Here is a 22,902-nt window from a genome sequence, read left to right on the forward strand (position 1 = left end):
GTTCTGTAAAAGGAAAACAAGAAAAGATGATGGCTAGGGACACAAGCAGGAACTAGGGTTAAACCAAATAAATTAATTCAATTTCTCATCATAATCACGAATGCCTATATGAACCTGTGTATTTTTTATCTTCTGCATTTCAGGTTGTTTTTCCTGGTTGGTCATTACTTTAGCCAGCTACTGCAGCTTCATAATAGATATAGAATTGAACTTAGAAAGGGACATAGCTACTTTCATAACACTAAATTGAACATCTCTTCCAGTTGGACCGGACTTCCATTTACAGTATTGACCAGACGATGGCAGCTGCTGAATGGCTGTGAATTTTGAGGTCACTTTAAGTAAGAGCCATCTGAACATTTCACAATCTGCTCCTGATTCTCTGGAATGAGTTCTTTATTGTCATGATTTCTCCATTCCTAATGGAGCACACACCTCATTTTCATGAAATTCTTCTTAAGTTCGAAGTGCTTTCAAAACAGCACTTCAAAAGACACAATTAAAGTTCAAAATATTACATTATGTCGTCAAACAAAACAATACACAGCTTTGTCCAAGAAGATGCTGATTCATGTCTTTATAAACACAACCAATAGCAAGACTACAAAACCATCAGCAGAGGTCAATCTCCTTTCTCCAGTACTACAGTTCAGAGCTTAGGGTCATAACTCAGCCTGTTATTTAGTCTTCTTCAGTGGAAGGCAGCACGCGGTTTTGATCCATTTGATTTTCCTGTCATGCTCCTCCTTGCTGTGAGGCCCTGGGAGAAAACACATTGACTTATTGATTAGACTGAGAGCACAGGCCACATGGCCGCCTACCTTATATGAACTCATCAGTCCGTCAGCTTCTCCCCTGGCCGTAGCCTGCCAGCCAAAGGTGAGGAATGGTATCTCTCACTGGTATAAGCTAGAGGACATTACTTTACTATTCAGCGCTAATTAACAGTAAGAAAATTCATGAAATCCTACAAAAGCAAACGAATCAATCCAATGCATTTCATCTTGGCCAATCAAGACCTCAAGTCATGTACCTTCAAAGTGGGAACATTGCTGTTGTGTCAACAGTGTTATTTTATAAAGAGTCTGAGTTACATAAATATGCAATGGAATGTCATAAACAAAGATTTGAAACTTGAAAAGTTCAATTTCAAAAGAAAAATGGATTGTTCAAAACTTGCAGTGAAAGCAAAAAAGTTCCCAGTACTGGACTGCCCCACCCCGTCCTCCTCTACATCGTCCTCTGAGCTGAGGACCACTGAGTCTAACAGGGAACACACAGAACAGTTCAATGGTTATTACTGTGTCTATAGATACGTTATCTGTAGTCAAATTACAGTTTCATCTGTTTTATAAATGTGTGACTTGTTAAGCACATTTTTACTCCTGAACGTTTTTAGGCTTGTCACAACAGGGGTTGAATACTTATCTGTGCCTTCAGAAAGTATTCACACCTCTTGACTTTTCCACATTTTGTTGTGCTAAAGCCTGAATTTAAAATGGATTGAGATGTGTGCTGACCAGTGACACAACAATACCCCATAATGTCAAAGTGGATATGTTTTTACAAATTAATAAAAAATATAAAGTTGAAATGTCTTGTGTTAATAAGTATTCAATCCCTGTTATGGCAAGCCTAAAAAAGTTCAGGAGTAAAAATGTGCTTAACAAGTCACATAAGTTGCACGGACTCTGTGTGCAACAGTCTTTAACATGATTTTTGATAGACTACCTCATCTCTATACCCCACACATACAATTATCTGTAAGTTCCCTCAGTTGAGTGGTGAATATCAAACACAGATTCAACCACAAAGACCAGGGAGGTTTTCCAATACCTCGCAAAGAAATTGGTAGATACATAAAAAAACAGATATTAAATATCCCTTTGAGCATGGTGAAGTTATTAATTACACTTTGGATGGTGTATCAATACAACCAGTCACTACAAAGATCTAGGCATTCTAGATCAGGGATTTCACCATGATGCCAATGGTGACTTTAAAACAGTTAGAGTTTAATGGCTGTGATAGGAGAAAACTGAGGATGGATCATCAACATTGTATTTACTCCAAAATACTAACCTGAAATGACAGAGTGAAAAGAAGGAAGTCTGTACAGAATAAAATTATTCCAAAACATGCATCCTGCAACTTGACAGAGCTTGAAGAATTGTAAAAATAATTATCCAGGTGTGCAAAGCTCATAGAGACTTACCCAGAAAGACACAGCTTTAATCGCTGCCAAATGTGATTCTAACATGTATTGACTCAGGGGTGTGAATGCTTATGTAAATGAGATATTTCTGTATATTATTTGTAATACATTAAATTCTAAAAACATTTGAACTTTGTCATTGAATGTAGATGGGTGATAAAAACATATTTAATCCATTTTGAATTCAGGCTCTAACACAACAAAATGTGGAATAAGTTCAGGGGTATGAATACTTTGTGAAGGCACACTACTTGTATAACATAATAGAAGAGGGTATTCATATGAAGAGGCAATATGGTGTGTAGGCAGAAGTTACCTCCGGTCTGTAGCTTGTCTTTGGCTTTCAGAGTGTTGTTCTTCCCTGAGGGTCTCTGCTGCTGCTGCTCCTCCATCCTCCATCCTCCATCCTCCATTATGACCGTCATAAACTCTGTTGTCACCTGCAGAGCATCCTTCTCCTTATTCAGCTTCTATAGAGGAATTCAGATTAGAATACTGAAGACTACTTATTATATAGTAATATGCAAATATGCTCATACCATACATTCATATTAAATCAGCCAAGATAAACCTTGTTCTACAGGCAACACTTTCTCTGCTGGAGGAACAACCAATGTCTCTGCTCAGTTAAAGCACCAACTGTCCTTTTCCTTGTGTGTTTCCTTAGAGCAGGTGTTACCAAACTTTTTCACTCAAGCCCCCCTTCCAGCATTGGGGAACATCCCACACCCCCTGTGTGTGCCGCGTCTATTTCTATGGGCACAAGCACTGATCAACAACTGTTCACAACACCCCTCTTGTTGGCAGAGAGAAAATGTTGCAGTTTTAAAACTAATTATCTTCCAATTCTACATACATTTTGTCATGTTGATTGATATTGATATTTAAACAATAAGTGGGGTGAGCCTCCTGGGTGGCGCAGTGGTCTAAGGCACTGCATCACAGTGCTAGCTGTGCCACCTTAGATTCTGGGTTCAAGCCCAGGCTTTGTCGGAGCCGGCCGCGACCGGGAGGTCGACGCACAATTGGCCCAGTGCCGTCCGGGTTAGGGAGGGTTTGGCCGGCAGGGATATCCTTGTCTCATCGCGCACTAGCGACTTGTGTGGCAGGCCCGGGCGCAGTGCACGCTGACCAGGTCGCCAGGTGTACGGTGTTTCCTCCGACACATTGGTGTGGCTGGCTTTCCGGTTGGATGCGCGTTGTGTCAAGAAGCAGTGCGGCTAGGTTGGGTTGTGTTTCGGGGGATGCATGGCTCTCGACCTTCGCCTCTCCTGAGTCCGAACGGGAGTTGCAGTGATGAGCTCCCCAGTGACTTGGCTGAGCTCAGTCATACATAACTCCTCCCACATCACCTTCATTTAATAACTCTGCCTGCAATACAAGATGTAAGGAGGGAGGGAATATCACTTGCAAAACTTTATTTAAATTAGGCCTACTTCAAATAGAAGCAGGATACACATTTGTCAGTAAAATATTGAATGAGGAATGTAACATCTAGGCTACTTACACAGTGTACAAAACATTAAGAACACCTTCCTAATATTGAGCTGCACCCCCTCACTCTTTTGCCCTCAGAACAGCCTCAATTCATCGGGGCATGGACTCTACAAGGTGTCAAAAGCATTCCACAGGGATGCTGTCTCATATTGGGTGGTGGACCATTCTTGATACACACGGAAACTTGAGTGTCAAAAACCCAGCAGCATTGCAGTTCTTGACACAAATCAGTGTGCCTGGCACCTACTACCATACCCCGTTCAAAGGCACATAAATATTTTGTCTTGTCTTCTGTCTTGCCCATTCACCCTCTGAATCATAGCGTCGACAGAGATCGCTTCGAGTTTTTAGGAAACTATGCAGTATTTTTATTTTTTTTGTGTATTATTTCTTACATTGTTAGCCCAGGAAATGTTAAGTCTTATTACATGTAGCCGGGAAGAACTATTGGATATAAGAGCAACGTCAACTTACCAACATTATGACCAGAAATATGACTTTCCCGAAGTGGATCCTCGGTTCGGAACACCACCCAGGACAATTGAGCTAATTCCAGTAGGAGATCCAAAACAACTACGATCAAGGGTTGCCTTCTAGAGACAAATCAGAGATTGTAACATTCTCCATTTCACGGAAACATGGCTCTCTCGGGATATGTTGTCGGAATCAGTTCAGCCACCGGGCTTCTCCATGCATCGCGCCGACAGAGATAAACACCTCTCTGGGAAAAGGAAGGGCGAGGGTGTATGCTTTATGATTAATGACTCATGGTGTAATCATAACAACATATAGGAACTCAAGTCCTTCTGTTCACCCGATCTAGAATTCCTTACAATCATGTGACGGCCATTTTACCTACCAAGAGAATTCTCGTCAGTTATAGTCACCGCTGTGTACATTCCCCCCCAAGCAGACACCAAGACAGCCATCAAGGAACTTCACTGGACTATATGCAAACTGGAAACCATACATCCTGAGGCTGCATTTATTGTAGCTGGGGATTTTAACAAAGGAAATTTGAGAACAAGTCTACCTAAATTCCTCCAGCATATTGATTGCGCTATGTGCATGCACAATCCCCTCGACCACTGCTACTCTAACTTCCACGATGCATGCAAAGCCCTCCATTCTGCAAATCTGACCACAAAGCCATTTTGCTCCTCCTGTCTTATAGGCAGAAACTCAAACAGGATGTACCAGTGACGAGAACCATTCAACTCTGGTCCGACCAATCGAAAGCCATGCTTCAAGATTGTTGTTCGTTGAGGCTGACCGGAACATATTCCTGTCCGCATGATCAAAACATTGACCGATATGCTGACTCGGTGAGCGCGTTTATAAAGAAGCGCATTGGAGATGTTGTACCCACTGTGACTATTAAAACGGTGGATGGATGGTGGCATTCGCGCAAAACTGAAAGCACAATCCACCACATTTAACCATAGAAAGAGGTCTGGGAATATGTCTGAATATAAACCGTGTAGTTATTCCCTCCGCAAGGCAATCAAACAAGTGAAATGCCAGTACATGGACAAGGTGGAGTCGCAATTCAATGGCTCAGACAAGACGTATGTGGCAGGGTCTACAGGAAATCACGGACTAAAAAAAGAAATCCAGCCACGCTTCCAGACAAACTAAACACCTTTGCCTGCTTTGAGGATAATACAGTGCCACCGTCGCGGCCAGCTAACATGGACTGCGCCCCCTCCCTCCTCTCCTCCTTCTCTGTGGCTGACGTGAGTAAAACATTTAAACCTGTTAACCCTCGCAGCGCTGCTGGCCCAGACGGCATACCTAGCCGTGTCCACAAAGCATGCACAGACCAGCTGGCTGGTACGTTTACAGACATATTCAATCGCTCCCTATCCTAGTTTGTTGTCCCCACATGCTTCAAGATGGCTACCATTGTTCCTGTACCCAACAAGGCAAAGATAACTGAACAAAATGACTACCACCCCATAGCACTCACTTCTGTCATCATGAAGAGCTTTGAGAGACTAGTCTAGGATCATATCACCTCCACCTTATTGGCCACCCTAGACCCACTTCAGTTTGCATACCGCCCCAACAGGTCCACAGACGACGCAATCGCCATCACACTGCCCTATCCCATCTGGACAAAAGGAATACCTATGTAAGAATGCTGTTCATTGGCTACAGCTCAGCATTCAACACCATAGTACCCGCCAAGCTCATCATCAAGCCTGAGGCCCTGGGTCTCAACTCTGCCCTATGCAACTGGGTCCTGGACATTCTGACAGACCGCCCTCCAGGTGATGAAGGTAGGAAACAACATCTTCGCTGACCCTCAAGGGTGCGTGCTCAGCCACCCCCTGTACTCCCTGTTCACCCGCAACTGCGTGACCATGCACACCTCCAACTCAATCATCAAGTTTGCAGATGACACAACAGTAGTGGGCTTGATTACCAACAACGGCAAGACAGCCTACAGGGAGGAGGTGAGGGCACTCGGAGTGTGGTGTCAGGAGTTGACCTCCTCTTCCGCAGAAACCAGTGATCCGGGTCAACAGCATCAATGTCCTACCTGGGCTCGAACCAGGGACCCTCTGCACATATCAACAACTGCCTCCCACGAAGCATCGTTACCCAAAAGCCGCGGACCTTGCAGGGCAAGGGGAACAACTACTTCAAGGTCTCAGAGCGAGTGACGTCACCGATTGAAACGCTATTAGTGCGCACCCCGCTAACTAGCTAGCCATTTCACATCGGTTACATATGCAGCTCGGCCATCGCTCATCCATTTACTTACATCCACATATTCTCATTCACCCCTTTAGATGTGTGTGTATAAGGTAGTTGTTGTGAAATTGTTAGATTACATGTTAGATATTACTGCACTGTTGGAACTAGAAGCACAAGCACGTTGCAATAACATCTGCTAACCATGTGTGTGACAAATAAAATGTTATTTGAATGGCACACATACACAATCCATGTCTCAAGGCTTAAAAAAAATCATATTTAACCTGTCTCCTCCACTTCAGCTACACTGATTGACATAGATTTTTCAAGTGACATCAATAATGGATCATAGCTTTACCCTGGATTCACCTGGTCAGTCTATATGCCATGATGATAAATCACTGCTCACCTCTCTCTCCAGATCAGAATCCTCTGGTTTTATCTGCACAGTTCCAGAATTTCCTGTTTGGTCTGAGTGTCATGGGCCATGGGTTGGCAGAGTCTGATGGTGTTGTTGTGGCAGGGGTGACCCATGTTATTGGTGTGGTCCCTCACCCTTTGCAGTCCCTGGTACTGTGATTTTGGCAGTCTGGATGCTTGCTGTGAAATGGGACCGGGGCATCAGTGTCCTCTGACTTCCCTCTGAAAAACAACACTTAATACGTGAGGATAATTAACTTGCAAAAAGCCCAAGACAATACATCTGCAAGATAGGTTCAAGATAAATGTTAACATAATAATTCCATGCAGAATTATTATAAACACATTCATTGGACCATCGCCGGAGCTAAAATTACTGGGAGTGAATGGTAGCGTACAGAAAGTTTGCCATCAAGGTGGAACATTAACACAATCGTGGTGAATTTCTGCTGTCTACTCAGAAAACACGAGTGTTTTACTGTCATTCTATTAATTTAAAAGTTTTTCAAATGATCTACAGCCACTTTATTACCTGATTTCCCCACCGCTAGTCACGCTTTCAATGCTAATCCTGTAGAATTAACAACTGTTCAATTGTTCAATTAAAGTGTTTATTTTTCAAACGCTCCTCATGGAATTGTTTAGAAGGGTGTAATTGCGACGCACAATTCAGGGCGTTCCTGCATGTGCAATTCCTCCCCTTTATACTTCTATTAGTCAATTTTACAGCAAGAACTACGGTACTAGCACTGCTATCCCGAAGTTAACGTTACGGGCTTCTCATCCTCATTGCATTTTTCCATCAGAGAATCGTAAAATGACCTAAGTTCTACAACGAGTTACAAAAGACGACTCTTTCTTTTATGTACCAACATTATGAACAACACTTTCATGGCAATGCCACGCCTGGTTCCCAAATACATTGATTACTTATTTCGCGCAGCAATAGTCGAGTGGATTCGATTAAGTCTGTTCCAGTGTTGTCAATTTAGCTGCTATATTTTCAGACCTCTCCAGCGAATTGTATTTGTGAAGGATTCTAGAGACAAATTCAGCTACTTTTCAGGCAACCATTGGGGAGTTTTGACACCGAGGGTTTTGATGGCATTTAGCGACTTTTCCTTATCATTTCTGCCGCAAACGAGAGTTGCAGTATATGTAACATAAGTCGCAGCATTGCGCACACAGGATGGGAAATAGAAGAAGAGGGGGCGATAACGCTACGTTGGGGACCATATTCGTGCTGCAGCAAGGCAAATTGGTGCTGTGACGTCGTCGCGGCAACAGCGAAACTCAGCAGAAACATAGTTGGCAACACTGGTCAGTGAAGTCAGTTGTCATGATGAGCCCTGCCCAGCTAGCCATCTATAGGTGTGACTAGAAACTTCAGAGAGAATTAGAAACTTGTCTGCCGAAATTGGGACTTGGGAGTGTGTTCACAATCATTTCGTTTTTATCGGAGTAGCTCATTTTTTGTTTATTTTACAAACATTTTTAGATGTTAATGCCGTAGTTGTAACCTACAATTTCGGTGAAAATCACTACAATAGTTGTGCTTTAGATGTCATCCTGGCCTGAAATTGGCTACACTATCTAGCTACTTCCCTCGCCTTACTGCAGCATGGGGGTGCAAAGGACATGTGCACCATGTTCCGAAAGTGCAGTAATATCTAACAAGTAATCTAGCAATTTCACAACAACTACCTTGTACACACAAGTGTAAAGGGAATAATAAGAATATGTACATATAAATATATGGATGAGAGATGGCCGAGCGGCATAGGCAAGATGCAGTAGATGGTATAGAATACAGTATATACATATGAGATGAGTAATGTAGGATAAGTAAACATTATTAAAGTGGTTTTATTTAAAGTGGCTAGTGATACCTTTTATTAAATCCATTTATTACATTTATTAAAGTGGCAAGAGATTTGAGTCTGTATGTTGGCAGCAGCCACTCAATGTTAGTGATGGCTGTTTAACAGTCTGATGGCCTTGAGATAGAAGCTGTTTTTCAGTCTCTCTGTCCCAGCTTTGATGCACCTGATCTTGCCTTCTGGATGAAAGCGTGGTGAACATGCAGTGGCTCGGGTGGTTGATGTCCTTGATGATCTTTTTGGCCTTCCTGTGACATCGGCTGCTGTAGATGTCCTGGAGGGCAGGTAGTTTGCCCCCGGTGATGTGTTGTGCAGACTGCACTACCTTCTGGAGAGCCTTACGATTGTGGGCGGAGCAGTTGCTGTACCAGGCAGTGATACAGCCCTACAGGATGCTCTCGATTGTGCATCTGTAAAAGTTTGGGAGTGTTTTTGGTGACAAGCCAAATTTCTTCAGCCTCCTGAGTTTGAAGAGGCGCTGCTGCGCCTTCTTCACCACACTGTCTGTGTGGGTGGACCATTTCAATTTGTCCATGATGTGTACACCGAGGAACTTAAAACTTTCCACCTTCTCCACTACTGTCCCATCGATGTGGATGGGGGGGTGCACCTTCTGCTGTTTCCTGAAGTCCACGATAATCTCCTTTGTTTTGTTGACGTTAAGTGAGAAGTTATTTTCCTGACACTACACTCCAAAGGCCCTCACCTCCTCCCTGTAGGCCGTCTCGTCGTTGTTGGTAATCAGGCCTACCACTGTAGTGTCATCTGTAAACTTGATGATTGAGTTGGAAGCGTGGCCACACAGTCATGGGTGAACAGGGAGTACAGGAGAGGGGTGCGAACGCACCCTTGTGGGGGCCCCAGTGTTGAGGATCAGCGTGGTGAAGATGTTGTTTCCTACCTTCACCACCTGGGGGCGGCACGTCAAAGTCCATGACGCAGTTGCACAGGGCGGGATCGAGACACAGGGTCTTGAGCTTAATCTTGTAATTACCCATCCCGGATCTGGGAGTGTTGTCATCAACTGACATTAATTAGCATATTTATTTTATTTTTTATTTTATTTTTTATTTGACCTTTATTTAACTAGGCAAGTCAGTTAAGAACAAATTCTTATTTTCAATGACGGCCTAGGAACAGTGGGTTAAATTGCCTGATCAGGGGCAGAACGACAGATGTGTACCTTGTCAGCTCGGGGGTTGAACTTGAAACCTTCCGGTTACTAGTCCAACGCTCTAACCATTAGGCTACCCTACCGCCCTAACGCAACGGACATAAATATTACTAGAAAATATTAATATTCATGAAATCACAAGTGAAATATATTGAAACACGGCTTAGCCTTTTGTTAATCACCCTGTCATCTCAGATTTTCAAAATATGCTTTACAGCCAAAGCAAGACAAACATTTGTGTAAGTTTATCGATAGCCTAGCATAGCATTATGCCTAGCTAGCAGCAGGCAACCTGGTCACGAAAAAGAGCTTCGGATGTTTTCACTCACAAGACTCCCAGTTAGATAGCAAATGTCCCTTTTTTCCCAAAATATTATTTTTGTAGCCGAAATAACTCTGTTAGTTCTTCACGTTTGGCTGAGAATAAATTGCAGTCACGACAACGCCGAACAATATTCCAAATTAGCTCCATAATATCGACAGAAACATGGCAAACGTTGTTTATAATCAACCTCGAGGTGTTTTTCAAATATCTATTCGATAATATATCAACCGGGACAGGTGGCTTCTTAGTAGGAAAGGGAGAAACAATGGCCGCATTTGTCTCTTACGCACAAAACACTCTGAGAGACTCCAGCTGACCACTGATGCAATGTTGACGTTCAGGCTCATTTTTCAAAATAAAAGCCTGAAACTATGTATTGTGACACTAGACACATTAGGGAAGCCATAGAAAAAGGAATCTGGTTGATATCTCATTCACTGCTCAATAGGGACGCATAGGAATGCAAGAGCTTTCTAAATAAGAGTCCCTTCCTGATTGGATTTTTCTCAGGCTTTCGCCTGCAATATCAGTTCTGATATACTCACAGACAATATTTTTACAGTTTTGGAAACTTTAGAGTGTTTTCTCTCTGGAATATCAGGGTTCTCTGGCTGCTTGGAACATTCCAGCATGATCTGGCACCAGATCCAAATGGCCAAGGTGGAGAAAAGGGACCTCCATGTAGTCTTCCTCGACCTCGCCAATGCATTTGGTTCTGTGCCCCATGAACTCCTGTGGTCTGCCTTCAGATTTTTCCACATACCGGACACCATCACAAACCTGGTGAAGTCGTACTTCCAGGATCTGCAGTTCTGCTTCACCACCTCAGAGTTCACCACCTCATGGCAGTGCCTGAATGTAGGTATAATGGCGGGATGTACCATTTCTCCGTTGGCATTCACAATGGCAATGGAGGTTATCATCAGATCCTCAAAATGGGTTGCTGGTGGACATCGAGTCGACTCTGGTTTCCGCCTCCCTCCACTCAGAGCCTACATGGACGACATTACAACATTGACCACCACTGTCCCATGCACCAGGAGACTGCTCAGAAAACTCGAGGAGAACATCAGCTGGGCCGTATGAAGATTAAACCATCCAAGTCACGCAGCATCTCGATTGTGAAGGGAGTACTCTCTGACCTGAAATTCTTCATCGGAGATGACCAAATCCCAACAGTGTCTGAGCAGCCGGTAAAAAGCCTTGGAAGGTTGTATGATGCAAGCCTGAAGGACAAAGACCAGGTGCAACAGCTGTGCAAAGACATCAGTAGTAGCCTACAGTCCATCGACAACACCCAGCTACCTGGAAAGTTAAAGGCCTGGTGTCTGCAGTTTGGTCTCCTACCCCGGGTGTTGTGGCCCTTAGCACTGTATGAGGTTCCAATCTCAACAGTGGAGAAGATGGAAAGAAGAGTCACAGGCTACTTAAAGAAGTGGCTCGGAGTTCCACGATGCCTTACCACCATAGGCCTCTTTGGAGATGGTGTCCTCAAGCTGCCCCTCACCAGTCTAACAGAGGAATTCAAGTGTGCAAAAACCAGGCTCCAGATGACACTGAATGAATCTCGAGACCCAGTGGTGAGCAACAACGCGCCGACCTTGGCAACTGGGCGAAAATGGAGGCCAGGAAAAGCAGTCCAGGAGGCAACAGCAGCCCTCAGACATGCTGACATTGTGGGTCATGTTCAGCAAGGGAGAGGAGGCCTTGGGCTAACTAGCCGTGCTGCTTGGAGTAAGGCCACTGCACCCGAGCGGAGGAAGATGGTAGTGCAGGAAGTACGCCATCAGGAGGAGGCTGCAAGGTGGGCCAAGGCAGTCTCTCTTGCCAAACAGGGACAGTGGACTCGATGGGACAGTGTGGAGAAGAGGAAGATCAGCTGGAAGGATCTGTGGGCCATGGAAGCGAGGCGGTTGAGCTTTTCCATCAGAGCAACATATGACGTCCTTCCAACACCAGTTAATCTTCACCAATGGTATGGTGAAGATCCGGACTGTGCCCTCTGTTCCATGCCAGCCAACCTCAGGCACATTCTCACAGGGTTTAAAACAAGCCTCACCCAAGGACGCTACACTTGGCGTCACAACCAAGTCCTTAAAAACCTTGCGTCCGCCCTGGAGGACAAGCGAGCTGCCACCAACTCCCTACCACCCACAGCAGCATCACACTCCTTACGGACAAACTTTGTCCGCGAAGGGGCTAAACCACCGAAGAGCGGCTCTACACCATTAGAGCGAGACCAGCTGTGCTTGGCCCGCGACTGGAAAATGCTAGCTGACATTGGCCGGCAACTTGTGTTTCCTCCGGAGATCGCAACCACCACCCTAAGACCTGACATGGTACTCTGGTCCCGTTCGCTCAATAAGGTCTTCATCATTGAGCTCACAGTACCCTGGGAGGACTCAGTAGATGAGGCTTATGAGCGAAAACATCTGCGCTATGCTGATCTAGCTGCCGAAGCACGGCATCATGGCTGGAACACAGAAGTCCGACCAGTGGAGGTGGGCTGCAGAGGTTTTGTGGCAACATCTACAACCAGACTGCTTAGAGACCTGGGAATTAAGGGCCAGAGCCAGCGTTCGGCAATCAAAGCTGTATCGGAGGCGGCAGAAGGCAGCAGTCAGTGGCTCTGGATGAAGAGGAAAGACCCCAGCTGGGCCCCGAAGTGAGAGGGCCAGGAGGTATGCGGTCAACAATGCTTGACTCAGGGAGGAGGACGCCCCTGCCATGCATAGTCCCATGGGATGTTGGCTATCAACAACAAGGCAAGTCCTATGACTAATTGGGAATGGGACGCAAGCGTAGGATTGATCACCCTGTTGCTGGCCGCCTTTGGGGAGGGTGTATAGTGTGAAAGGCCGAAACACCCTAGGAACCAAAGGTACACTACTGACGATGCGCTCCCCAAATTTCACAACGCTCACTGTTCATTAACTCTTGGAAGTGCTTGCACAAAGGATAGTAACATCTCATCCTGTGTTCTTGGAATCTATCCTAAGCTGTCAATTATATGCATATTCTAGCATCTTGTCCTGACAAAATAGCTTGTTTACTTTGGGAACGTTATTTTTCCAAAAATGAAAGTAGTGCCCCCTAGATTCAACAGGTTAATGACGAGTTTGGAGAGTGCTATAGTGTTAAATGCTGAACTGTAGTCAATGAACAACATTCTTACATAGATATTCCTTTTGTCCAGATGTGATAGGGCAGTGTGCAGTGTGATGGCGATTGCATCGTCAGTGGACCTATTGGGGCGGTAAGCAAATTGGAGTTGGTTAACTGACTTGCCTAGTTAAATAAAGGTAAAATAAAAAAAATAAAAAATAAAAACCTTACCCTAACCCTTTAACCTAACTCCTAAAATTAACCCTAACCCCTGGCCAAACAAACATTAGCCAGCTAGCTAACGTTAGCCACCTAGCCACTTAGATAGAGATCATAACATATCATACGTCTGGCAAATCGTAACATATAGTACATTTTGAAAAAAAGAGACGGCATTTCTCTTTCATCTGGCTTTGCAAAACTGTCATCTATGTAAGCCTAATGGTGAAATTACTCTCCTAGGAAGAATTCTTGTGATTGTAAAACATCATTTCTCACTCAAGTGGTACTCGATGGCTGTGGTATGTAAACTCACCACAAGAGGGAGGTGTCCAATTTAGCGTCAGTACCAGATATCACAAATAGGAAGTTCTGTGTTTGGGTGGGTGATGCTGAGCGCCTGTTACTGAGGCCTATTTCTGAGGCCTATTCTTGCTTGGAACTTATTTTACAACTATTCACCATTTACTAGGCTACAATTCATTTGCCTATATTAGACCATTCTCATGTGAAAATCTTTAATTGTATTTCTATTAAAACAAACTTCCTTATTCAATACCTGCACCATTTTTTCATTAAAGCATTGAGATGGTTTTAGCAGAATGTGCAGAATGTTTTCAAATGATTTCCATTGGATTGTCAGGAAGAATGCAGACTATATGTCTATCCATAGAGATCCTATTCAATTATTAGTATTTTAATTCCTAATTCTATGGGCCTATCCGTAATGAGCATCGGTTATGCTTATCACACACATAACATAATTTTAAATTAGATGAGACCTGAGTCTGCATCACGGTCTTTCGTTACACAAAGTACCCAGGGAAAGCCATAGCTCTAGTCTATAGGCTACCTGATGCGTTATGTACTAAATAGCCTAATCATTATAATAAAATATGCATCATTTTGATTAGACCAAGTTACAAATACATCCCATTTTCTTATTTCGCTCACGCTTATCCCCATCGTTGCCTAGGAACGCGCAAGGCAGTGGGGGCTCCTGACCTTGCCGTCGTGAACGAGTTGCGCGCGCACATAACGAGAGGGCTAAGATATTAATTTTAATCAAGAATACTAAATAGAACATATGAATTGAAAGCAAAATATTTACATTCGATTTTATTTAAAAATTAAAAATAATTGTGATCATCATTGCAGTGCCATGAAAACGATGGAGAGAAGAGCAAGCCGGGGATGAAGAGGAGTCTCCGGTAGAGCAGGTGAGTCGAAAATTCCCATTTCCATGAGATGAAGGTTTGGCAAGATCTTGGTACACCACATAGCAGGATCGGGGCTGTTTTTTTCAGAATGTGATGTTTAATTGTAGTACGTTTAAACTGAATTGAAATATATTATGGGTGTTAATGAGATGTTTTGCGTGTGATAATTAGGTTAAACAGTTGCGACGTTTTATTAGGCTAATCTACCGCATCCTTGGTGTTTATTTGGAGATTTGGAGGAGTATGGAAGTGGCTTCGTCTTTTGTCTTAACGTCTGGTTTTCAGTCTCTTATTCACTCTGAAATTTTAACGCATCGTTGCCTACCTACATCACTGGTGAATCGATGCCACCAGCTCACCTTCAAAGTGGTGTACAGTGACGTTATTATTATTTTGACATTTAACTGTGCATGCTTTAGTTTTTACATTAAAACGAGTTAGACTAAACGATTTGAAAGGATTACCACTGATTAATAATTTGCAAAAGGGCGCCGGATTTAGCAAGAGCACCTCAGAGGAGCGAGAGACTGCTTCACGCCGTACTCTCGTTATCTTTTACCCATCACCATTCTGCCAATGGTCACAGGCTGCTGCTACCTTGATACAATTGGGATTTATTCATACCAATTTAGGAAAGATGTCAAAGCATGTTGTGTGTCCAATTAGACCCCCGTATAGAGTTATAACAAGTTGTCATTTGGGTTGTAGTTGTAATGGTGCTTATGACTGGCATAGCCTATAGAGCTACTGATAACATTATTGGGCCTGTAGCCGCAATAACGGCCCGAAACCATGTTGTTGTTTAAAATGCTTACAAATTCATAAATATATTTGTTGTCCAGTTTTGGCCCATAATTGCAACATTTGTAGCCTATATTCGTGACCTTAACACACCTGTTGTGAGTGTAGCTAACTTATGGTTAATTGTATGCATTGGGCATATTTTACTATTCGAGTGCATAAAACCGATGGCCTGCCATGACCGTTCAAGTGCACTGGGAAATTACCATTGTCCAAGTTCACTCTGTATTTTGTGAATCAATAGCCTTTTTTATTGGGACTGAGAATTGCGCACAGCTCACGAAAAATGACATGTTGCGGCCGTGCTAAATTAAAGACTTTGACATGTCAGTATTTTGAAGTGATGGTTTCAATCTAAGGATGATGAGAACTCGGGATAATGTCTTTATTTTCAATCTAGGCGCATCAGATAGGTCTTACAACAGACAGTGGAGTTGTAATCTATTTGTATTCCTGTCTCGTCGCAAAGCCTCTTCCATCACCCCTGCTGGTCTAAACACAATCCTATGTGTTGAGGGAATACACCTCTTCAGCTTTGACTGGCTTCCTAATTAATGGCTGAAGAAATACTTAACCTGCTCAAAGAATAAGTAGCCAAGGCTTACTTTGTCAACCTTTAGCCTTTTTTTAATATCAATACATTGTGCAATATATTGCAATCATTGCACAAGTTGAAAAGAAAAAAGAGAAACATGACCTATATGGGTGATAATGAGGCATAATAGACATGTTCACTACCCCCCACCATCAGACACATGAACACACATGGGCCTACATGTACTACCCTTTTCTATTGGTCTTTTCTAAAGCTGTTGCTGTTATGTTTTCACAACACAACTCTTATACTTTTAAAGAGTTAGAGGACTCAGAGATATTTCAGTTTTTGATAGAATCAATATCTGTTCATTCCAGCAAAGAGTAGTTTTGACTTTCAGGCGACTCAATATGCAGCTCTATCAGTACACGCTAAGGAAATTGATTTTAGGGAAACAAGCTTGTTCTTGGAGTCATCCATATTGACCAGCAAGTACCCAGCCCGATGACCCAGGAGGCTCATTACTCTCTGTTTCTACTGCCTGTGGCTCTGCAACACTGTTGTTGCACTATTTTCATACGATTATATTAGCTGTTACTGAAGGGTTGTTGTTGCCATGCTGTTGTGGATCTTAACCAGGGAGACTTTGATGGGGACCACAAAAAAGCTGAACTCATCATGAGGGGCCGCAGTTGCCCCTGGGTCTGCCTACCCACATCCACCACATTGCGAGCAAAACATTTTAGCAGCCCCCCTCTTGCCTGCGGACAGAAATTTGTTACATGTTAGAGTTGATTTTGTGCAATTCTACACACTTTGCCATGGGTCGTAGGTGAAATGTTTTAGTTTTAAAGGAAGTTTGCTGCAATTCTACACATTTTGGGTGGAGAGAGAATTCTTTGCAGTTTTTAATGATATCTGAGTGAGACTGACTAACATAATCAATGGCGGCCCCCCTGGCCGGTAATTTGACCATGATTACTAAATTTAGATTACTAGGTTAGTCTAGCGGACAGCTATCTAAAAAATGTTATTCACTCAATTATCCCATGGCAGCTATCAGTGACTGACATAAGAAGAGAAAAACTGCTGATGCACAGCCAAATTTCAAAATTGCACCTTGTGTATTCTACTATTCTAACTCTTAACAGTACATTGAGACTCCGACTGAGCTCCTAAAATAGATCCGAGGCCTTTCAAAAGGGGGTCTGCGTGCCGGCAGTTGGCTATCCCTAATCTAAACTATACAAACGAGAAAGAATGTGATGATATGGCACTGTACTTCCATCACAGCTTTAAGGTTACATCAGTGTCGTTAATGCTTTAATACTGAAGAACCCAGAACAAACATTGTTAATGTAGTGGCTTTTTTCTGTCTCAGATTCATTACTGTCCTTTTACATGAGACAAAGTGAACGTACAGTACACTAAAGCCCTCACTTCCAGATGCATTGCAGCATACACAGCATTCCGCCTACATTGATGCAGATGCTTTTTCAGATAGTTCAAATCCTCTCCCCATGGTAATATCAGCCCACACTAGAATCATGAAGATGTGTTAACACCAAACATGCTGGAAATTATATTGTCTCTTTGTAGAGTAAACTTATCCCTGGCGAAATCGTTGTGAGATATAAAGACAATTGAGGGCAATGAGTATGTTCTTTGTGATATTAACATTTGCATATATTTACATTCACATTCTGCTGGATTACAGACAACACTACCACTCACTCACCACCATAGTGTGTTCAAATGGTCCCTTGAGTTCTCCCAAGTGATTAGATTGCTTTGAAATGATTGTGTGGGTTTTCTACAGGGAGCCAATCTTCTGTGTAAGCATACGAATGATGAGCTACTCTAGCACTATATATTTAATAGCCCTAGTTTTCAATTAATCTGGCAACATAGTACCATCAAAATACTCAGTGGCATTGCAGTCAGCAACCCACACTTTTTTGTTGAAACGCTGATTTCGATGTTTGCTCACCTGTCCATTTGTCTCTCTTGTTTGCAGCTCTGGGTTCTGAACATCAATGAGAGTTGAAGCTGGAGATGAGTGAATACCTGGCCTTTGTTTATTTGTTTTTAGTAACAATTGGAGCCCAGGGCAGGTTGAGCAATGCCTGGTTGAGTGGAATACAGTAGGTTATAAGGATTGAGAGGACACTCGAGTGTACATTGGCGTGGTGCAGAGGCACTCATTTGCCCAGACCATGTGGTTGGGAGAGTTCAGGCACCATCGGTTGCCTGCACACCTATCAAATCATCGAGGAACCGCAACCATCACCGCCCGCCGTGTTCTTTTAATGTGGATGTTATGTTCCTACTGGCAATTCACAGTGGCGACCAGCCAGAACTTCAACCCAACTGTGAACACCCAGTTTGGGAAGCTGAGGGGCCTCCGGGTCGCAGTGCCAGGTGAGGTCCTTAAACCCATTGACCAGTACCTTGGGGTGCCGTACGCTGCCCCTCCCATTGGGGAGAAGCGCTTCATGCCCCCAGAGCAGCCCTCCTCCTGGTCAGGGATCAAGAATGCTACCCACTTCACACCAGTGTGCCCTCAGAACATCCGCAACACAGTGCCTGAGATCATGATGCCCATATGGTTCACCTATAACCTGGACACAGTGGCCAATTACATTCAGGATCAGAACGAGGACTGTTTGTATTTAAACATCTATGTTCCAACAGAGGATGGTGAGTGGAATGGGTCAAAGGGACAATCCATGTTTACTGTATTGGCCTTGCTGTCACCTTGCGATGATCGTGTTTTGAGCATGCAGCAGTTGTCATTGTGCATCCCATTTGTGCCAGCCCAAGTTCTTTTCCCATCCAAAGTCATCTCATCAACTCTTCTTCACTGCTTACGTGTTGCCTCCCTTCCTTGTGTTCTGTAAGAGGAAAATGCATTCACACACTGATATAAAACTTGTTAATGTGTCAGACAACTAATCATTTAAAGTCAGAATATAGCCTACAGCATTTCCTAACCTAACTACTGGGAATAGGTCAATAGGTGTGATAAATGAGATTCAGACAAATGTTAGGCTGATTAAATATTTAGTCTTGTGCACTAGATGTCTGTTTACAATGTGAGCGCCTTAACAGTATAAGAATCTGAGGTGCAATACATTTCTATATTTGTATGCTATGGATCTGTTGATCAATATTAACTGGACAAAATCAGAGCTGCCTGATCTCCAGTAAACACTATTGTGATTGATAAACACATTTCCGTTACTTCATTTTTTTGGACAGTATTAGGGCTCACACAATCTATAGACCGAGTGCATGTGAATTCATTATGCTTATTATTTTATTTTATGAATATATCTAACCCCCTATCTCACTACCTCCCTTTTGTTCCTAAGGTGATGAGAAGTGGACCTGGTTGGTTGGGTTCCTGCATGTTTCTTACAATTTTCAGAGGATTCTGTTATTTTGTAGTCTCATTCATTTTTCAGTCAAAAGAATATCCAAGGAATGTGCCAGAAAACCCAACAAGAAAATATGTAGAGAAGAAGGTATGTAAGCTAACAAAGGAATTTAAAGGAGCAGAGTGACTTGGGAGTTGGCTCAAAGCCAAAATCACAGCCTCATCGTCTTTGAAAGTTAAACCCAGTAGAGACCAATAAATGTCGGACAGAGGTGTGTGTGCATGTGTATGTGTTCAGAGATTAAGTGTTTTCCTGAGAGTAAGATTATTCCATACAATAACATCCACCCATGACATGTTTATTTGAATACAATATAATGTTTTATTTCATTTGAAAACAAATCAACATATTGACTTCAAAAAGTTGCTGTTGGTACAATATGTAAACAGCCTAGTTTTTTTTCTTAACAAGACAAGGAAAAGGAGACTAGATCATATGTCCTCTCTCTCTGCTTAAAGAACAGACATGCTTCGTTCTTTTTACAGGAATGCAATTTTGGACTGATTTTCTGAGACACTGATTGGATATCACTATCTTCCTTGGCGGTCAATCGTGTTATTTTTGAATTCTCTTGTTCTTTCTTGTTTTTTTCCTCCCTCATGTGAATCCTAGGGACCCAAATCAAGAGTCAAGGAGCGGATTTCTCTCACAGTGACAGTGAAGGTATTTTTTTTGTGCTCAAAGTTTGATACACAACTTTTTGATTTTTGAAATTTCCACAGACCTTCATCTTCGATTTCTTGACAAACCTTTTACACCTCAGAAGTAATTCAACCTTAGTTTATCAGTTTGCATGCAAAGTCAATATCAAGTCACTTGTTTTTCTCAGCGCCTTCGCTATTTCACTCTTAATTGATTTGATCTGGACATCCATATCATATCTGCAGTATTTTTGGTGTCATGGATTTTTTGGGGGACACTTGATACGGATTTCACCCTCTAACAGCCCCCTGAAGGTAAATGTAGGTATGCTGGTCAATTTGTCATTGATCCCAAATATACTGTACTCCATTTGTACAATGGGTTATTGTATGGGTTATTTCTTGTCTCCTTGTCTCAGGGGAAGTCAACCATGTTCCTAGAGATCCACAGGGTATGCAGGATTTGGCTTTAACCGCCTGGAAGACCAGGGCCCAGATTCACAAAACACTTATTTTATTTTTTAACAATTGTAAATATTATTTCTCCCCATTGGTAGTTAGTCTTGTCGCTGCAACTCCCATATGGACTCGGGAGAGGCGTGCGTCCTATGAATCACAACCCAGCCAAACAAGCCGCACCAATGTGTCAGAGGAAACACCGTACACCTGGTGACTGTGTCATTTTAGGTAGCTATCTAGCTAGCAATGGCAATCATGTTAGCATATTTCTTAATGAGATTACTGTTCTAAAACATGTTCTTAGGTTTAAAATAATCAATACTGAAACTTTCAGATGAAGTTTGTGAGTGAATTAAACATGTTCATTTGCTTTTATGGGCTTTTTCTCTCACTGCCCTGAGTTTAAGACAAGGGTTTAGCCATCTTGGGAAAAATAACATTTCCAATAACTGGATTTTCAAGAATCAAATTTCTTCTTAACTTTTTGCTTTAAGGAGAAACATAAGAAATAGCGCAATACATTTTCCAATAACCTTTTTGAGGAATAGCAACTTTGCTTAACTTTCTTCTCAAGTCTTCAGTTAAGGGGGAAAATGGCAGTTAAAAATAAATGTATTCTTCAGAAGGTTTTGTGAATCTGGGCCCAGGTGTGTTGAATTTAGTCAATCACTCCACTGATCAATTAGCTCAGTTGGTCAGTTAAGTGATTGACTAAATTCATCACACCTGATCTTTCAGGTCGGTTAAAGCTCCTGGCTCTCCAGGAACAGGGTTGCATTCCCATGGCCAATCAACAAAGAGCTCATTTTTTTCAGCACTATAAATTGAACGTGAGTGCAATAAATGTACACATCCAGTACCTCTTCATGTTTGAAAAAGTGACAATTTTGCTGTGTCTTCTAGGGATCACAGACTGATGTCTATAACCAACTGCATCTTATCTCAAAGTCTCCTCCACTATACTCTGTGGGTCTCATGGGAAGACTGTACGAGGGACTCATGTGGATGAAGCTATTACTATTCACTACATACTGTGCTATTCAGGAGATTGACTGTGGTGTAGGAGATTTGTGTCGTTTGTTGTTTTATGGCAACCCACACCTCTCACATTGACTTGGAACTTACAATTCAGGTCATATGCATTGTTCTGACCAACTAGATCTAATTGTTGTTTTCGATGCAAAGTAAGTTGGGTACTGCAATTGAACCACTAATATGACACATGCAATGCCTGAAGCAGCATGCTCTGTTGAACACACAGTGAGCAAATATAGTATGAACCAGATACACTTTAGGGATACTACATGTGTAAAAAGTATTGCTAATAATAGAATAGTTGTAAATGGCTCTAGTATGAACACAGTTTTGTGGGGGTAAAAGAGTGAGCTTGACATAATATAGAAGGGGGAAAAAGGGGAGAAAAAAAGAGAAAAAAAATGCTATCTACTGCACGTTCCTTGTTAGGCCTGTATGATGAGTATCCTTGCTTTGCATTCTTGTCTCCATTGGTTCGTCACAACCACGACCTTAATCACCCAAGCACATCTGCTAAAATCGATGCCATTTCCTTGAGCTTACCTTCAGCTTTAGTGGTGTAAATGTTGCTGAGTCTAGTTTCTGGGAGGGGTTACAGTATTCTGATGTTGCATTGCATTACCTTGTCTTTAAAGCTTTACTGTACAAAGCGTAAATGGCTGATTCTCTCTGCAGACATTCGAGACACTGAGGCTAGGCCCGTGATGGTCTACATCCATGGAGGATCATACATGGAGGGGACAGGGAATATGATTGATGGGAGTGTGCTGGCCAGCTATGGGAATGTCATCGTCATCACTCTCAACTACAGGGTCGGAGTACTAGGTGATGAGATTCTCTTACTGTCTCTGAATGGTGTTTGTGGACATTCATTTCAGCCTTGAAGAGTACATACAGTACTGGCATAGGATTGATAAATGTTCTTCTCATAACGTCACACAGAGATCCTATTTAAGTTAGAGTTCTACTATGTTATTCTATGGATCTCCCTCCCACCAGAGTTTGAATTTGTTACATTTCTATGACTTGCTATATGACTCATTTTCTCCTGATGTATAATCCCAGGTTATGAAGGCAAGGTATTTTTTAGTATGTTGATATTGTATTGATGGGAGTAAGATTAGAATTGCAACAATGTAATGTCCTCCGTCAGAGGGCCAATGGTTGTAAGACTTGTCGTAAACAAGCTACAATATTCCAAAACACTGCTTCAATCAGTTTTTTTTAGGTGAA

At 42.6% G+C, this 22,902-nt stretch overlaps 1 protein-coding gene and 1 long non-coding RNA gene across 5 annotated transcripts in view; one reads left to right on the top strand and one right to left on the bottom strand.

Moving 5' to 3' along the window:
* Window positions 1-562: 562 nt before the first annotated feature.
* LOC112228117 lies at window positions 563-7,750 on the bottom strand. Its single transcript, XR_002949984.2, has 4 exons — window positions 7,368-7,750; window positions 6,825-7,057; window positions 2,532-2,685; window positions 563-760 (listed from the first exon to the last, which is right to left on the bottom strand). It is a non-coding gene; the product is annotated as an uncharacterized LOC112228117 (long non-coding RNA).
* Window positions 7,751-14,542: 6,792 nt separating this feature from the next.
* Window positions 14,543-22,902, top strand: part of LOC112228660 (neuroligin-3) — a 34,300-nt gene continuing 25,940 nt past the window's right edge. Inside the window, exons 1-5 of one of the 4 annotated variants that reach the window (XM_024394171.2) lie at window positions 14,543-14,758; window positions 18,112-18,794; window positions 19,469-19,621; window positions 20,147-20,197; window positions 22,345-22,494. In XM_024394171.2, the coding sequence (XP_024249939.1) occupies window positions 18,311-18,794; window positions 19,469-19,621; window positions 20,147-20,197; window positions 22,345-22,494 (838 nt within the window). In that variant the 5' untranslated portion in view covers window positions 14,543-14,758; window positions 18,112-18,310. The other 3 variants (XM_024394172.2, XM_024394174.2, XM_024394173.2) reach the window with 3 other exon arrangements.

The sequence above is a fragment of the Oncorhynchus tshawytscha genome, linkage group LG30, assembly GCF_018296145.1.
Source record: "Oncorhynchus tshawytscha isolate Ot180627B linkage group LG30, Otsh_v2.0, whole genome shotgun sequence".
Taxonomy (NCBI): Eukaryota; Metazoa; Chordata; class Actinopteri; order Salmoniformes; family Salmonidae; genus Oncorhynchus; species Oncorhynchus tshawytscha.